Source organism: Protopterus annectens, chromosome 1.part1 (genome assembly GCF_019279795.1).
Source record: "Protopterus annectens isolate FY-2018-M chromosome 1.part1, PAN1.0, whole genome shotgun sequence".
Lineage (NCBI taxonomy): Eukaryota > Metazoa > Chordata > Ceratodontiformes > Protopteridae > Protopterus > Protopterus annectens.
The window spans coordinates 473,643,474-473,661,597 of record NC_056726.1 but is presented as its reverse complement, the minus strand read 5'-3'; the positions used below and the strand labels follow the sequence as shown (position 1 = coordinate 473,661,597).

The 18,124-nt window shown below is 44.7% G+C and overlaps 1 protein-coding gene across 1 annotated transcript in view; it reads right to left on the bottom strand.

Annotated features, from left to right (window-relative positions):
- The window catches only part of MAP3K21 (mitogen-activated protein kinase kinase kinase 21), a gene marked incomplete in the record, with an annotated part of 557,669 nt that overhangs the window by 507,075 nt on the left and 32,470 nt on the right, over positions 1-18,124 (bottom strand). The window contains 1 exon segment of the mRNA XM_044076148.1: positions 13,371-14,502. Within this exon segment, the coding sequence (XP_043932083.1) occupies positions 13,371-14,157 (787 nt within the window).

Genomic DNA, 18,124 nt, shown 5'->3' with positions numbered 1-18,124 from the left:
TTGGGTAATCTGCTGGCAGATTGCCCTCAGTCGGCCTGAATTCCAAAGTCTTGGGTCCTGTGTCGGTTGCTGTCTCCTCTTCCATGACGTCAGGTCACCAGGGGTATAAAACATAGTTTTTCTTGCCCCCGATGTCAGGTGCCTCCAAAAAGGTAGCATTATATATATATATATATATATATATATATATATATATATATATATATATATATATATATATATATATATATATACACATGCATCAATATAAAAACTTTACCTTCATCTACAAACAAATACACCACACCACATAGGTTGTAGAAGATAGAGAAGAAAGATAAACTGTAGAATGACAGGGGGATGGCGGGAGGGTAACCTGGACTGCAACAGTGAATACACTCGAATATCTACATTTATGGTAAGTGTACACAACTGTACTATGCTCTTAGTGTTTCACTGTTGCAGTCATTACATTTGGGTAGAATCCCAAAGCTATGGTTGGGAGGCTGGAGCTAAACAGCATTAAGTGCGGCTATAAGGCCCTGCAGTACTGTAGTGGCAAAGCCTGCCCTGGACTTAAAGTAGAAAGGCAAATGGTAATGCTTTGTAAAGGTGTGAACAGAACTCCAAGTAGCAGCCTCTAAAATATCTTTGGTTGGTACTCCTCTGAGAAAGGCTGCTGAAGTAGCTGCAGCTCTGGTGGAATGAGACCCAATGCCCTTGGGCACAGGCTTACTATAGTGTAAGTAGCAGAAACGGATGCAGTGGCTTATCCACTTTGAAATTGTCTGCTTTGAGATAGCCTTTCCTTCTGATCCTGCAGTATACTACACTAGTAATTGCTCAGTTTTTCTTGGAGCTTTTGACCTCCTCAAGTAGAATCTTAGCTGTCTGTGTACGTCCAAGGAATGCAGAATTATCTCCCCTTTGTTCTGCAGATTTGGATAAAAAGTTGGCAGATGAATTGTTTGGTTAAGAGCCACACTGGAAACCACCTTAGGCATAAAAGTAGGATTTGTCCTCAGGGACACCCTGTCTGGGTAAAATATGACAAAAGGCTCTACAGCCAGGAGGGCCAGTAGCTCTGAAACTGTTCTTGCTGAAGTAATTGCTAGTAGCAGAGCAGTCTTCCATGATAAGAACTTTACATCTGCGTTAGCGGCTGGTTCAAATGGAGGCAGGGTGAGCTTTTCCAACACATAATTGAGGTCCCATGCAGTTAATGGTGATCTTCTAGGAGGCCTTAGGTTTTTGGCTCCTCTAAAATACTGCTTTAGTAAAGAATGAGAAAAGACTGGTGGCTCTGTATTGTAATGAGCCGAAATGGCAGAGGCATGAATTCTGACTGATGAGAAAGATAGGCCTTTGTCAAGCATCTCAGTTAAGTACTGTAATATCTTAGGAATATGTGGTTCTGCTGTATCAGTCCCTTGTGCTTGATTCCAAGCACAGAATCTCTTCCATTTGTCAGCATAAGATTTTCTAGTACTATGCCTTTTGGCTTCCAAAATGACATCCATCACAGCTTTATTGAGAGGTGTCATTCGTAGGATTACATGATTAGCCATGCTGCCAGGTTCAGAGTCTATAGTTGATTGTGCAGGATCCGATTGTTTTGCTGGGACAGTAGTTGTGGTCTTTGAGGCAAGGTCCAAGCTGGGTACTGAGACAAGTTCCTTAGGACTGGGTACCAGTATTGGCAGGGCCAGTCCGGGACAATTAATATCATCTTTGGCTTCTCTTGCCTGACTTTTAGGAGGACCTTGGGTAGAAGAGGCAGAGGAGGGAAGGCGTAAACTGACAGGTTTTTCCAACTGAAGGATAGGGCGTCCACTTTCCATGCTTGTCTGTGATAAGTCCTTGTGCAGAATCTTTTGAATTGATAATTTTGAGGAGAGGCAAATAGATCTACATCTGGGCTTTCCCACTTCTCTGTTATCATGCTGAATACTTGTGGATTTAGTTTCCATGCGCGAGGATCCATAAGGTTTCTGCTTAAATCGTCTGCCAGAGTGTTCTGTTTTCCTGGTAGGAATTGAGCTTGAAGATTTATTTGATAGGTCACAGCTGTGTTCCACACTGCCATGGCTAATCTGCAAAGGGGGTAGAAGTGTGTGCCCCCTTGCTTGTTTATATAACACATGACTGGTGTTGTCCGTCTTTATCAGTAGTTGCCCTGGATGAAGTAAGTCCTTGAAAGCTGTTAGGGCATTTTGAGCAGCTAGCATCTCTTTCTGGTTGATATGCAGATGCATTTGATTTGGTGCCCATATGCCCTGAATGCATCTTCCTGCCATGTGGGCCCCCAGGCATAATCTGATGCGTCTGTTAAGGTTTGGCTGGCAGGGGGTAGAGTGAAGGGCCGTCCCATGTTTTGGTGACAGGCCTTTGCCCACCATAGAAACTCCTATTTCAGGGAGGAGATGAGAGGAATCATTGTTTCCAGACTGTGTGAATGTTGACTCCATAAACTTTTTAGGTACCATTGAAGTTTCCTCATATGCAGTCTTGCATATGGAATTAGTAGGATGCAGGATGCCATGAAGCCCAGAGCCTGCAGAATTTGTCTTGCAGAAGACTTGGTTGTTGTTGCCATCAGTTTGAAGTAAGTAGTCAGTTGCCTTTGTCTGGCATGAGGTAAGCCATCTGGACAGTTGTATGCAAGCTTGCACCCAGGAATGTTAACTTTTGAGAGGGTACAAGTTGTGATTTCTTTTCGTTTGTGTACCTTAGGCATGCTAGAAGGCTTTTCACAAACGCCAGGTGTCATAGAAAAAACGTGTTTTTGTTCTCTGCTTGAATGAGACAGTCGTCCAAGTAAGGTTATATTTGAATACTTTTGCCTGCAAAATGCAATTACTGGTGCCAGGCACTTTGTAAAGACCCTGGGTGCAGTAGATAAGCCAAAGGGCAGTGCAGAGAATTGGTAATGCATTAAGCCAGTCTTGAATCTGAAGTATCTTCTGCACGATTGTCTTATTGGGACATGCAGATATGCCTCTTAAGTCTAAACTCACCAGCCAAGCATTCTTGCCCAGCATGGGCAGAAGCTGTTGCAAGGTGAGCATTTTGAATTTTGGAATGTCCAGTTGGCCGCCAGGCCTTGTCCTTACTGGGTACCAAGTGAGTACAGTTTTGTACCTACCGTAAATGTAGATGTTCGAGTGCTCATACAGCTGCAGTCATAACAGATGGGTTATCCTGCCGTCAGGCAGGTCCTCGGTCGGCCGAATTCCAAAGTCTAGGTCTGGTGTCGGTTGTCGTCACTTCCTCCCGGACGTCAGTGCGGCAGGGGTATAAAAGAGGCAGCCGACGCCATTTTCTTCAGTTTTTCTTGCCCCAGATGTCAGGTGCCCCCAGAAGGAAGGCAAACATAATGTTATGCAAAAATGCAATGCTGATAAATCAAAAACAGCAGTTGCAAGCAAATACACCATAAAAGAGTACCCCAAAAGGTTATATGAAAAGGGTTTATCATAAGGCCTGTCCTAAGAGGGGTTGGAGGGAGGGAAACCTGGACTGCAGCTGTATGACCACTCGAACATCTACATTTATGGTAGGTACAAAACTGTACTATGTTCATAGTGCATAAAGCTGCAGTCATAACAGATGGGTAGAATCCCAAAGCTAAGTAAGGGTGGTAGGCACTAAGTGGAACTAGGAGGGGCTAGGATGCCCTGCAAGACTGCTGTGGCAAAGCCCGCTCTAGACTTAGGAGTATAGTGGGAGGTGATAGTGCTTGGAGAAAGTGTGCACTGAACTCCAGGTGGCTGCTTCCAAAATATCCTTGGTAGGGACCCCCCTGAGGAAGGCTGCAGAGGTAGCTGTGGCTCTGGTGGAGTGGGATCTGATGCATGCAGGCACAGATTTTCCATGAAATGAGTAACAAAAGCGTATGCAGTGGGCTATCCATTTTGAAACTGTCTGTTTGGAAATGGCCTTTCCTTGAGCACCTGCAGCATAGGACACAAAGAGAGTTGCTCAGATTTCCTGAATGGCTTTGTCCTGTCAAAATAATAACGAAGTTGCCCGTGAATGTCCAAGGAATGTAGTAGTCTTTCCCCTTTGTTTTGTGGATTAGGATAAAAGGTAGGTAAGTGGATAGTCTGATTCAAAGCTACACTGGATACTACCTTTGGCATAAAGGTAGGGTTGGTTCGTAAGGAAACTCTGTCCTGATGGAAAATGATGAATGGTTGCACAGCCATGAAGGCCTGTAGCTCCGAAACCCTGCGAGCTGAGGTGATAGCCAGAAGAAAGGCTGTTTTCCATGACAAGTACTGCAACTCTGATAAAGAAGCTGGCTTGAAGGGAGGAAAGGTCAGCTTTTCCAATACGAAGTTGAGGTCCCAAGCAGGGACTGGTAGTTTCCTTGGGGGTTTTATATTATTTGCCCCTCTGAGGAACTGCCTTAAGAGAGGATGAGAGAATAAAGGAGGATCTGTGTTGTACTGTGCAGAAATGGCTGAAGCGTGGATGTTGATGGAGGAGAAGGAAAGTCCATTGTTTAACATCTCAGCTAGGTACTGTAAAATTTGAGGAATATTTATTACCATAGCATTCTGTCCCTTCTTTTGATTCCAGGCACAAAATCGTTTCCATTAGGCGGAGTAGGCCTTTCTAGTAGAAGGTCTTCTGGCCTCCAAGATGACATCCTGCACCTCCTTGGAGAAGAGAAACTGTTGGGAAATCAAGGAATTCTCCATGCAGCTAGATTTAGAGTTTTGAGATGGCTGTGAAGAGTTTTGTAGTTGTGCTGGGACAACAGAAGAGAGACTAGAGGTAGGATCCATGGTGGGGAATGTGTCAGGCTCTTCAGGAGCGGATACCAGTGTTGCCTTGGCCAGTCTGGAGCAATGAGAATCATTTTCGGCCTCTCTGCTCTGGCTTTTAATAGAACTTTGGGCAGCAGAGGAAGAGGCGGGAAGGCATAGACTGCCAATGTTGCCCAATTGAAGGAAAGTGCGTCCACTTTCCAGGCCTGTGGATGATAGGTCCTTGAACAAAATTTTTTCAACTGGCAATTTCTGTGGGTAACAAAGAGATCTATGTCTGGCTGTCCCCATGCCAGAGTTATCTTTGTGAAAATTTGAGGATGCAACTTCCATTCGTGTGGATCTGTCATATTTCTGCTTAGGTTGTCTGTCAGTGTGTTTTCCTTCCCTGGCAGGAATTGTGCCTGTAGTTGAATTTTCAATTCCAGTGCTGTGTTCCATAGGGCCATGGTTTGCCTGCACAGGGGGTATATGAATGAGTTCCCCCCTGTTTGTTTATGTACCACATCACTGTGGTGTTGTCTGTCCGTATCAATAGCTGGCCTGGATGCAGTAGGTCTTTGAAGGTCATAATAGCCTTTGGCACGGCTAGCATTTCCTTTTGGTTGATGTGAAGGAGCTTCTCTTTTCGTGCCCATTTTCCCTGAATGCACTGATTTGTCATGTGTGCTCCCCATGCGTAGTCTGAGGCATCTGTTGTGATGATTTGAGTTGCTTGAGGTACACAGAAAGGAAGACCTGTGTTTCTTTGGCAAGCTTGAGCCCACCACATAAATTCCTTTTGAAGGCATGGAATGAGTGGTATACTTGCTGTGTTGAGACCATAAGTTTTTTAGGTACCATTGAAGTTTCCTCACATGCAGCTTTGCACATGGGATAAGTAGGATGCAAGATGCCATGAATCCCAGAGCCTGCAGGACTTTCCTTGCAGTTAGCCTGGTGTAAGTTGCCATTTTTCTGAAGTATTGAGACAGTTGCCCTTGCTTGTCTGGCGTGAGGTAGGACATCTTGGCGGTTGTATCCAAGTTGGCACCCAGGAAAATTATTTGTTGAGAGGGTATTAGTTTTGATTTCTTTTTGTTGACTGTGTATCCCAGGAAGTTCAACAGTTTTATTACAAATGCCAGGTGCTGCAGTAGTATGTCCTTGCTGTCCGCTTGGATCAGGCAGTCGTCCAGATATGGGTAGATTTGTATCCCTTGTAGTCTGCAGAAGGCGATTACTGATGCCAGGCATTTCGTAAGCACTCTGGGTGCAGTAGATAAGCCAAAGGGCAATGCAGAGAATTGGTAATGGGTTGAACCTGCAAGAAATCTGAGGTATCTTCTGCAATCATGTCTGATAGGGACATGCAGGTATGCCTCCTTGAGGTCCAATGTTACCAGCCAAGACTCCTTGCCCAGCATGGGAAGAAGCTGCTGTAATGTGAGCATCTTGAATTTTGGCACCTGTAGATATGTGTTTAGGATGGATAGGTCTAAGATAGGTCTCCAATCTTTGTCTTTCCTTGGTACCAGGAATAGTCTGGAATAAAACCCTTGACCTTGTTCTTTTGCAGGTACCTCTTGAATTGCTTTCATGTGCATGAGAGCTGAAATTTGTTTTTGTGCCTCTGCCCTTTTATTTTGTGGCAGGTTTGGCATGCCTCTCATTTTTGGAAGGGTGTGAAAATGGAACCTGTAGCCTCTGTCTATAATGTCCAGAATCCATTTGTCTTTTGTAACAATATGCCAATTTTTTGAGAATAATGTCAGTTTTCCGCCCAAAGGTGCTGCCATTAAAGCTTTGCTTGGCAGGTGTAAGGGGAAGTCATTGTGTCTGTTTTCTAAAAGACTGATCTATCTTCTCCACCTCTTGGGGTTGGTGCTTGCCACTGTCTGGCTCTGAAAGATCCTTGAGGTTGCCCTCTACCCCTTGGACGCCTGTATCTACCCCTTTGAGGTCTGTCTGTGGCTGGAAAGGACCAATTTTTTGAAGGCCAGTTTCTGCTGAAACGTGGAGGCTGTACCTGCAGGAAATCTTTCACTGTTTGCATTGATTTCACTTTTTCCTCCATTTTCTTTAGCACCTCCTCTGCTTTAACACCAAACAATACATCTTTTTGAAGAGGTGCATCTAATAATTTAGCTTTGACATGATCTGGTAAGGTTTGCTCTTTGAGCCAAGCATGCCTACGTATAACAGACCCCGTAACAGCAGCTCTACATGAGGCCTCTAAAGCATCAAAACCACACTGCAAGGTATGTTTACCCACTTGCTCTGCACCATGCAACAAATCCTGCAACTCTTTTAAATCTGTTTTTTCTGGTTGTGTCATTTTGCTTTTCAGCTGAGATATCAAAAACTGTTGATACTTTAACATATGGAACTGACAGTTTAATGCCCTCATGGTTAACGTGTCCAAGGTGTACACCTTTTTCCCCCACCTTTCTAAAGATCTGGAATCTCTCTCTGAAGGTAATGGTTTTTTAGCAGTAGAGGCCTTAATTCCCTTGGGACCCTGTGAAATAGTTTCTGGGTCAGCAGTATGGCTTTTATATAGGAACTGGTGAGAATCAGGAACCCGGTAATACCTGTCTGGTTTAACAGGAGCTGGAGGCTAAGAATCAGGATTAAGGCTGGCTTCTGTGTACACATCATCCAATATATCTAAAACAGGAGGGATAGCCAGAGGCCTATGCTGGGGGAGCAGAAGAAATTCCCTGAGCCTTTTCTTGGAATCTGAGTAATCTTGGCCTTCCCAGTGAAAGTGTTCCCTCAATGTATGCAGGGTTTCCCCAAAAGAGAAGTCCTCAGGGGGGGGGGGAGACCAAGGGAATAGACTCCTCTGCACCAGAGTCTTCGAATGGAGAATAGGCACAATCCTTGTCCTCAGATAGTTCTGAGGTAATAGAAGCTTGATCTGAGAAAGGGTAGTCTTCCTCTAATCTGGGCCTTTTGTCAGAGGGGGGTTGAGAACCCCTGATAAGAGTAATCAATCCTCAGCCATTTTAAGCATCTGTTTTTTAGGCATGGTGCCTTGAGTGGGTGACTGAGGAACCTGTTTTTTGGTTTTCATGGCTGTTTTAGATTTAGTGAAGGCTTTAATAGAGAAGGAGGAAGGCCTGAAGACCCCTTGAGAAATGGCAGGCCTGTCTAAATTCTGAGTTTCCCCGCCAGGAGTGGCGTCAGTATCTGTAGTAGGAATGGGGGCCGAGGAGCCTGCGACCTCGGGTACTGAAGACACCAGTAATGCATTGTCATCGGTATTCAGGGGCTGCGTAGGCGCTTCGCTGAGTACCGGAGAACCGGTAGTCGGCCTTAGTGTGGTATCAGTAGGTGGTGCGGACCTCGTATGCCGGTCCTTATCTTTGCGTTTTTTGCTCAAAACTCGAGTCTGAGTATCCGACGACATAATATAATTAATTTTTTTGCCAAAAAAGCGAAGGGCGAACTCCGCCCGACGCTTAATAGTGTGTTTGTTGAATCTAGCACAAAATCGGCAGGCCGAGATGTCGTGGTCTGGGCCTAAGCAAGGTATACAGTAAGAGTGGAAATCCTTATGCGGTATTTGCTTCCCCACATGAAATGCAATTATTAACTTTGTCTGACATCGGTCTGAGGCAAGAAAAGTTTCCCCAACGGGGTACTTATCTTTCAAGAAGACTTCGGCTGAAATACTTTCGTAAATCTCAGGAGCTGGCCGACCGGCACTTGCGAACTGCTTCTGCTTCGGGCACCGCGCGGCAAGAAAGACTGAAGAAAATGGCGTCGGCTGCCTCTTTTATACCCCTGCCGCACTGACGTCAGGGAAGAAGCGACGACAACCGACGCCGGACCTAGACTTTGGAATTCGGCCGACCGAAGACCCGCCTGACGGCAGGATAACCTATCTGTTATGACTGCAGCTGTATGCACGATGAACATCAGTCTTGAGTAAAAACCTTGTCCTTTTTCCTGTTCTGGTACTGTCTGGATGGCCTCCATATCCATGAGGGACGTAACCTGTTTCTGTGTCTCTGCCCATTTTTTTTTTTTGGCAGGTCTGGCCAACCATTTGTCATTGGCAGAGAGTGCGGAAATGGAATCTGTATCCCTGTGATACGATGTTCAGTACCCATTTGTCGTGGGTTATTAACTGTCAATTTTGAGCAAAAAGTGCTAATTTTCCCCCTATGGGTGCTGCCAACAGATAAGTGCTTGGTGTAGGCAGAGAGAAGTCATTGGGATTGCTTTCTGTAGGTTTGCACTTTATCTCCCCCAGATTTGGAGGTGGATGTGCCCCCATTACTTTGACCTGTATGAGTCTTGAGTCCGGTACCTGGAACCTTGAGGGCATCTGGATTTGCACCTTTGAGATCTATCTGACACAGGAAAGGACCAATTTTTTGTAGGCCAGTGTCTGCTGAATCTAGGTGGCTGCACTTGTAAGAAATCTTTACCAGTTTGAATATACTTAGCTTAGTCTTCCATTTTCTTTAAAACCTCTTCTGCCTTAAATACCAAACAAACAGAGAATCATGCTGTAAAGGTGCATCTAGCAATTTAGCTTTAACATGATCAGGCAAATTTTGTTCCTTTAACCAAGCATGCCTCCTAATCACAGATCCTATAACTGCAGCCCTGCAGGACGCCTCTAAAGAATCAAAACCACATTGCAAAGTATGCTTTCCAACTTGTTCAGCTGCATGCAATAATTCCTGCAATTCCTTATTTTCTGCACATTCTGAAATCAACATAATTTTCTGTTTCATCAATCCCATAACATGTTGTTGGTACTTAAGCATATGAAATTGACAGTTTAAGGCCCTAATTGCCAAGGCTGCAGATGTATAAACCTTTTTTTCCCCCATCTGTCCAGCGCTCTTGAATCTCTGTCGGAGGGGGTAGGGTTTTTTGCTGTTGAGGCCTTAACTCCCTTTGGACCCTGTGAAATAGTTTCAGGATCAGCAGCAGGGTTTCTAAATAAAAATTTATGAGGGTCAGGGACCCTGTAATACCTGTCAGGCTTACTGGGAGCCAGAGGTAAATCAGGGGTCAGGCTTGACTCCGAAAAAACATCATCCACAATGTCTAACACAGGGGGAATGGCTAAAGGCTTGTGCTGAGGGAGAAAGAGGAAATCCCTGAGCCTCTTTTTTGATTCTGAGAAGTCTCGACTCTCCCAGTGAAAATGCGCTCTCAAAGTATGCAAGGTTTCTCCAAATTAATAATCCTCAGGAAGAGATGCAGATGGAATAGACTCCTCAGCATCAGAATCCTCATTGGGAGGTAAAGATAATTCCTGATCAGAAGAGGAATCAGAAGAAATAGAAACCTGATCTGAAGATTCATAGCCAGTGTCTTGCCTAGGCCTCTTACCTGAAGGGGGATGGGTACCCCTTGTTCACGGTAATAAGGTCTTCAACCATTTTGATCATCTGTTTTTTAGGCATAGAGGCCTGTGCACGTGACTCGGGTGTCGTTTTTTTAGCTTTTGAAGGTGTTTTTGCCTTTGGGTTTGATATAAAAATGTTGAGGTCTGAATACACCGTCAGAAGCTGGTGCCTGCTCAGTGGCTCCGGATCCATACATCCATCGGTCCAATACCCTGAGTATCTTGCGGCATGCCTGACTCCACATGGGTGTCGGTAGAGGCCTGCGACTCAAAGGTAGCGGGCATCAGGGGCTGCGAAAGCACCTCACAGAGTACTGGCGAACCGGCGACTGGCTTAGAAGTTTTGTCTGTTTTGGATCTCGACTGCCTTTCTCTGTCCTTTTCTTTGCGTTATGTACTTCGGTAGTTGGGATTGCTATCAGACGACATCTCTGGGTAGTTAAATCAGTTTCCAAAATACTTAGATGCAAAAATATACCGATGCTTAATAGTGCGTTGGTTAAATCTAGCGCAAAACCGACAGCCAACTTTTTCTGACATCGGTAAAAAGCAAGAAAAAAAAAAGTTTCCCCAACGGGGTACTTAGCTTTATTGAAGACTTCGGTTCTGAAACACAAAACGCAAATATTTTAGTAGTCGGCCAACCGGCACTTGTGAAATGCTTCTGCTTCGGGCACCGTGCGGCAAGAAAGACTAAAGAAAATGACATCGGCTGCATGTTTTATACCCCTGACGACCAGATGTCATAGAAGAGGAGACAGCAACCGACGCAGGACCCAAGACTTTGGAATTCAGACCGACTGAGGGCAACCTGCCAGCAGATTACCCAAATGTAATGACAACAGTGAAACACGAAGAACATCTACACAACAGTTAACTGAATTTATCAAGTATGTTAATGAAAGCACTGCATTTTTTAAGGTTCACATTTACATACTCTGACAACCCGCAGTGGTGGTGCTGCAGTAGCTATGTCACCTCACAGTAAGACGCTGTCCAGTTCGATTCTCAGCAAGAGCGTCTTCTGAGTGGAGACATGTGTGAATGGGCGTACCTTCGTTGAAGGTTGTGCATCAGGGCTGGTAACTCGGCACGTAAATATCAACTATCAATCATTAGTGGACCGGAGTTCCGCTGAGGCGACCCCTAACCGGGAAAAGCCGAAAGACACAACAACATTTACATACTCTGACAAGGTCATACATTTTTTGGATGTGGCAGTTTTGTAGATGAGAATAATAGACTGTACACAAAACAATGTCATGTCAATAGTTTACTATCATATGATAGTATGCACCCCACATACATTTTCAAGAGTGTGGTAAGGAACCAGGCTTTTAGAGCCTCTAGACTCAGTGGGAGGGAGTCTGACTTCTTGAGATGTACTGAAGGTATTACCAATGAATTGATGGAGAGGGGCTATGATGGCCAGATGGTGAAGAATACTGTAGAGGAGGTAAGCAGACTCAGAGATTCAGCGGCACAGCCATATTTCTCTGAGAGAAATTAGCTGGGAAAGTTAGCAACACTAGTAACAAAAGGGATGCTCAGGGTGCACTTACATTGTCTGATGTACAGACCGTCATGGGCATAGTTAGGAAAAATTGGTGAATTCTGATATAGGTGTCAGTAACATTAAACAGCCTCAATTTCTGTTCAAGAATGAGCTCTCCCTTAAAAGAAAGTTATGTTTCCCAAGGACTAAGGCTAATGCCTTAGAAAATGAAGGTTTGACTACGTGTAGGCATTGTAATTTTTGCAGTTACTTGGACATTAGTACCAAGTTTATGCATAAAAAACAACACCTCCAATACTCCAACTCCAAAATGGCTTAGAATACAAAACAGGAACACTGGACTGTTTGATGAAGTTCTTTAATTCTGGTACCTCGGCCTTCGCCTTCTCCTGGAATACCAAGTTTATGCATCCAGATGAAAAAAAGACAGTATAGTTTTAATGTTTCTGCTTCATGTAACACCAAACATGTAGTGTATCTTGCCCATTGTTTGAAATGTTTGACATCGTATGTTGGTAAAACTGACAAGAGTGTTTAAAGATCAGATTAGGGAACATGTGTACCACATTAGTAGAAAGGACAGAGTAAGTGCACTATCTAAACATGTTAGTTAGTGAGACTGACGATTAACATACTTTTAAAATTTCTTGTAATAGGGAGGGTGTATGAAAGTATCAGGGGCAGCGATGTCCACAACAAGACAGAGGCTCTGGAAGCCAAATGGACTGTAAGGCTTAAGGCAGACAGTTGGCATGGCCTGAATGACTATGTACCCATGAAGCCTATATTAAAGAAAAGGCCCCTCTTTAGATGAATTTTGTGTGCGTGTATTTCTTGCATTTATTCTTATTGGAAAAGTCAGTTTTTTTATATATATAGTTTTGTATGAAATTATTCTGAATATATTGCCGCTATTTTTTTTTTTTTTTAAGAGAGTGAATACAATTATATATAAGGTATACATGTATGCATGGCTTTAAATATTTGGGTCATGTGATTATCTAATAGCATGTGACTAGTGATTTTCAGAGTATAAAATGAAGGTTAAGATGTAACATATTTACATTTGAAGAAGTGGGGTACACACCTACGAAAGCACTTATGTTTTTTATTCTGTGGTCTGTTCTACAATAAATAATCTTTATACTGGAAAATACAGCCTACTCCTGGTCCTTTAATTAGTTTAAGATGCAAACCATAAAGGGGGATTAACTGTGTTTTAGTGTTACTTAGATGTGAGTGGAACAAGCAAAGCAGCACAAAGATAAGCGAATAATCAACAGCTAACTTTGACAATGGTTTGCACTGCTGTATCAGTCCATCACCTAACCACTACCAACACAGAAAGGACTAGCTACCATAACGTGATCCACTTCTCCACACATCATCTGCACTTCAGATGATCAAAGTTTGCTTCCCAACTCCAGGGTGGCAGTTTTGTAGATGGAAATCAAACTCCTTCAAAGAAAGGTCAGCAGATGTGCATTCTTGGTATACTTCAAAAACTAAACCTTTTGATGTTGCAGTAAAATCTTGCTTATCTGAAGAGTATGGAATTCACATTTCTAGAACTTGCATTTTATTATAATATAAACATGGGAAAAACAAAGATCAAATTACAAAATGCTATTAGAAGGTCATTCCTCCTTTAAAGCTTTTGCTAACCTCTTAAGTAAACAAATGAATCATTTTTTTCAGTATTACGTAGCTGATTTCTAATGGCACCTATCTGATTTTCGCTTACCATTACTCGATTTAAGGTCACGATGGATGATGGTTACAATGGCATCTTCATGCAAGTAAAGCATTCCACTGGCCAGTTGCACAGCCCAGTTGATAAGGATGTGAGGTGGGATCCTGCGGCCAGCCAAAGCACGGTTTAAAGTGCCGCCTCGTGCATATTCCATTACCAGACAGAGATTTGGTTCTCGAAGACATATCCCTTCCAGTTTGATAATGTTGGGATGCCTCAGCATAGAAAACAGTTTTGCTTCCTGTTTCACATTCTCAGCAGTCATTCGGATATCTTCATCTGGGTCCTGCCTGGCAGCTTTTACTGCAACTTCCTGTTTTCTCCATATGCCCCTGAAAACCTTGCCAAAGCCACCAACTCCAATCACTTCCTGCAGTTCAAGTTCATTAAAATCAATCTCCACAGGAGAACAAGCTGGTGTTTCAGGATCTGGAACAAGTTGTCGACTTGGCTGCACCTCAGACAGCCTATGGTAACGGCCTGGAGTATAGGTGACATAATTAGATGGGAAGATTCCAACTCGCTTTCTGATCTTGCCAGTCCACCAACCATCATCACCAGAAATAGCGGCATCCTTGGAGAGAACCTCAACTACATCACCACGCCGTAAACTCAGCTCATCATCTCCACTGGCTTCATAGTCATAGATGGCAGTCCACAGTGGGTTTACACAGCCAAAGCATGAACCACCTCCACGAGATCTATCTGTATACTGGGCTACTTCTTCATCCCATGTCAGCTCACCGATCGGGAGACCAGCTGCCTCCGAGATATCCATCCGACTGCAGGTTAGGCATAGGTGGAAATGTTGATCACCAATACTGGTTCTCGGGTGTCGGTGTCACTGAATGTTAACATGAACCCACTAATAAGTGCACATTGGGCCCCACTCACCTACAACAAGCCATGTGGGATCTAGGGCCAGCAATTTATCACAGTATGATGCAAATGATCATCAGCTACTGACGTGGTGGTGATGGTGATGATGGGAATGTTTACTGCACTTGAAATTAATGGAACGATAACAGAAGAAAACTACCTTTTCTGCAACCAATTTAATTTTCACAGATGACCAGAAAGTGACTTCATTTTTCTCAGTCTCCCACACACCAGATGCCTAATCCTGTAATAAAATTGGAATAAGTATTAAAGTAAGCTAGAATTTTCCCTAATGTACATCACTCTACAAATACAGAATTTACATTACCGTTTTGACACACTGCAAATCAGCAATACATGAATCAGACATAGCAATAGCAAAATTGAGCAAGAACAGACTTCATAATTGGATAACTCTTCTACTATGTCATAGGTGCAGTACAATAATAAGAAGTTATGTACTCACCATAACGCTCCATCTGAGTAGGTAAACTTAATTTGTTAGCAACCTTTGGGAATCAGATCCGACCTCTGATCCTAGCCGGCAGTTTTCAACAGCTTTAGATTCGAGCTCCAAGCTCCTCCCCCTACCCATAAACCCCTGCCAACCTTGACTGACCTCAGATCAAGTTTGCCCAACAGCAAAAAACTGCTAGCAATGACTAATCCCAAGATAAATGGGTAAAACCCATGGACCTGAGTATGAGAACATTTGCAAGTGAGGGGGCAGGAGGGAGGGACGGTTGCTAACAAATGAAGTTTACCTACTCAGATGGAACGTTATGGTGAGTACATAACTTCTTAATCTGAAGTAGTTAACTTAATTTGTGTAGCAACCTTTAGGACAGAGTCTCCAGCTACCTGAACCTTGGGCGGCCTTTATGGAAGGATGTTCCGGAGCACTGCAGAGCCAAAGGATGCTCTCCCTCTGGAGATAATGTCCAATTTGTAGTGATTGATAAAAGTATGAGATGAAGCCCAAGTGGCTGCAGAGCAAATATCATCCAAAGAAAGTCTAGCTCTGAAAGCCACAGAGGTAGACATAGATCGAGTAGAGTGGGCATGGACTCCTTGAGGTGAGGGCCTGCCCGAACTGTCGTATGCTAAAAGGATGCACTGTGAAATCCATCTAGAGAGTATGACTTCTGATACAGGTTTACCCAAGTTAAATTTGGCAAAGGAGACGAACAACTGGTCTGATTTCCTATGACCAGATGTCCTGTGGATGTAGAAGCGAAGTTGTCTATGCACATCCAATGAATGTAATTTGTATTCCCCTTTGTTATGGTAGTTAGGAAAAAAGACTGGCAAGTTGATGGACTGGTTAATATTTGACTCAGAGGCAACCTTGGGAAGAAAGGAGGGATTTGTCCTGAGGTAAACTCTATCCTTGTGAAAGGTCAAGTAAGGGGTTTTACACATAGGGCCTGTAGTTCAGAGACCCTTCGAGCCGAGGTGATAGCGACAAGAAAGGCTGTTTTCCATGATAAGAATTTAAGATCTATGGAGGCTGCAGGCTCAAATGGGGGGAGCTGTCAAGGCCTGAAGCACCAACGTTAAATCCCAAGGAGGGACAACCTCCCTCACTGGGGGTCTGAACAAAAAGGTGCCCTTCAAAAAGGTCTTACACAATTTCGTGGTGATCAAAGGGCCCAATTCATTTCCAACGTGATAATGAGAGATAGCTGCTAGTTGGACCTTGACTGTGGAGGAACTAGCGCCTTGATGAAACAGTCCTGACAAAGTCTAATATAGCAGGCAGAGGAGCTGTAAAAGGATCCAAATTTTTGCGTTCCGCCCAAATGGAGAAACGTTTCCATTTGCTGCTATAGATCTTTCTAGTATAAGGCTTGTGCGCAGCTACTAGAATGGTTTTAACTGGGGAAGAGATACCGGGAGTCCTAGCTATGAGTGGAACTGGAGCAGCCAATCCGTGAGCTTGAGGTTGTCCAGGTTTGGGACTGGGAGATCTAGGGGGTGGGATATTAGATCCGGACGGGGATCCAGAATCCAAGGAGGATTCACGAGATGAGACCACAGGTAAGGGAACCAGGTTTGACGAGGCCAAAACGGGGCAATGAGGATTATCCTGCTCCCCAACCGACTGGCTTTCTGAAGAAACTTCAGCATTAGAGGAATAGGAGGGTAAGCATAAAGAAGACCGGGAGGCCAAGCATGCACCACAGCGTCTCTCTGGGGTTCCCCGGAGGGGGAAAATAAGAGCGAAGTAGTCGTACCATTTTGTGTTCGAGGGAGAGGCAAAGAGATCGCAACAGGGTTGACCATTTGGCGAAGATCCGATTCGCTATCTCGGGATTCAGAGACCACTCGTATGGTAACAGGATGGTGCGACTTAGTTTGTCCGCTAGGATGTTGGACCATTCTAGTAGCTGCGCACAAGCCTTCTACTAGAAAGATCTATAGCAGCAAATGGAAACGTTTCTCCATTTGGGTGGAACACAAAAATTTGGATCCTTTTACAGCTCCTATGAGAAAGCAGTTGGTGGAGACAGCCCATTCCGACACTCTCATGGCCTCTCGACAGAGTGGGTAAGACCTGGTCCCCCCTTGTTTGTTGATGTACCAGACAAACGACATGTTGTCCGTCTGAATCGCAATCGTTCCTACGGGAAGAAGGTCCTGAAGTGCTTGCAATGCTAACAGCACTGCCCTCATCTCTAGGACGTTGATATGCAGTGAGGTCTCCATGAGGTCCCACGTGCCTTGGACTGTCCTGCCCGAATAATGCCCCCCCCACCCTAGGCGGGAGCCATCCGTGGTCACCGTGGCTACAGGAGGGGTCATAGAAAAGGGGCGTCCTTGCTGAAGGTCTGGAGATTGGAGCCACCATAGGAGGGCCCTCTTGCAGGCCCTGCTGAGGGGGATGGGATGGCTCAGAGGGTAGTGAAGAAGGGACCACTGGACCTGGAGGGTCCATTGTAAGACCCTCATGTTCAAACGTGCCATTGGCAATAGGTTGATCGCTGCAGCCATAGAGACAAGAGCCCTCAGGACCAATTCCACTGGGGGAGCTGGAGATTGTAGAATGGCCTGCACATGTAGTTTCAGGGAGAGTAGCCGGTCTGTGGTCAAGAAAGCTAGGAGCTTGTTTTTGTCTAATCTGGCCCCTATGAAGTCTATAATCTGAATCGGAGTAAGAGACGACTTCTCTATGTTGATAGTGATCCTCAGCCGGGGAGCTAGACGGAGAGAGTAGTTTCTGGCTTAACAGAGTAGATGCTTGTCGGGGCGGTCAGGAGCCAGTCTTCCATGTACGGGAAGACCTGAATTCCCTGGAGCCTCAGGTGGACCGCTATCACTGCTAACACTTTGGTGAACACCCTGGGGACTGTGGTGAGACCAAAGGGGAGGACCCTGAATTGGTAAAGACTGGCTCCTAGCCGGAAGCAGAGGAACGTCCTGGATCGCCTGACCATCAGAATGTGGTAGTACGCATCCTTGAGGTCTATAGAGCACATCCAATCGTTCTCCTGTAAGAGGGGGAGAATGGATTGAAGAGTCACCATGCGGAACTTCTCTTTGGTTACTGACAGATTCAGGGAAGAAAGGTCGAGGATTGGTCTCAAGTCCCCCGTCTTTTTTGGCACCAAGAAGAACCTGGAGTAAAACCCGAACCCGCACTGGTCTGGGGGGACGTGTTGGATGGCTCTTTTTCCCAGCAAATGTTGGATTTCCATTGCTGTGGCCTCCCTCTGATCGAGTGGGACATCGGGGAGGTATCTGGGGCTGTGTGGGTAACGAGAGAAGGGAATCTGATATCCTCAGAACGGGACTGTTGCGACTTCCGGAACCACATCTTCTTCTGTCCCTTTTGGTTCTTAGAAAAGGACCTCTGGGGAGCAGAG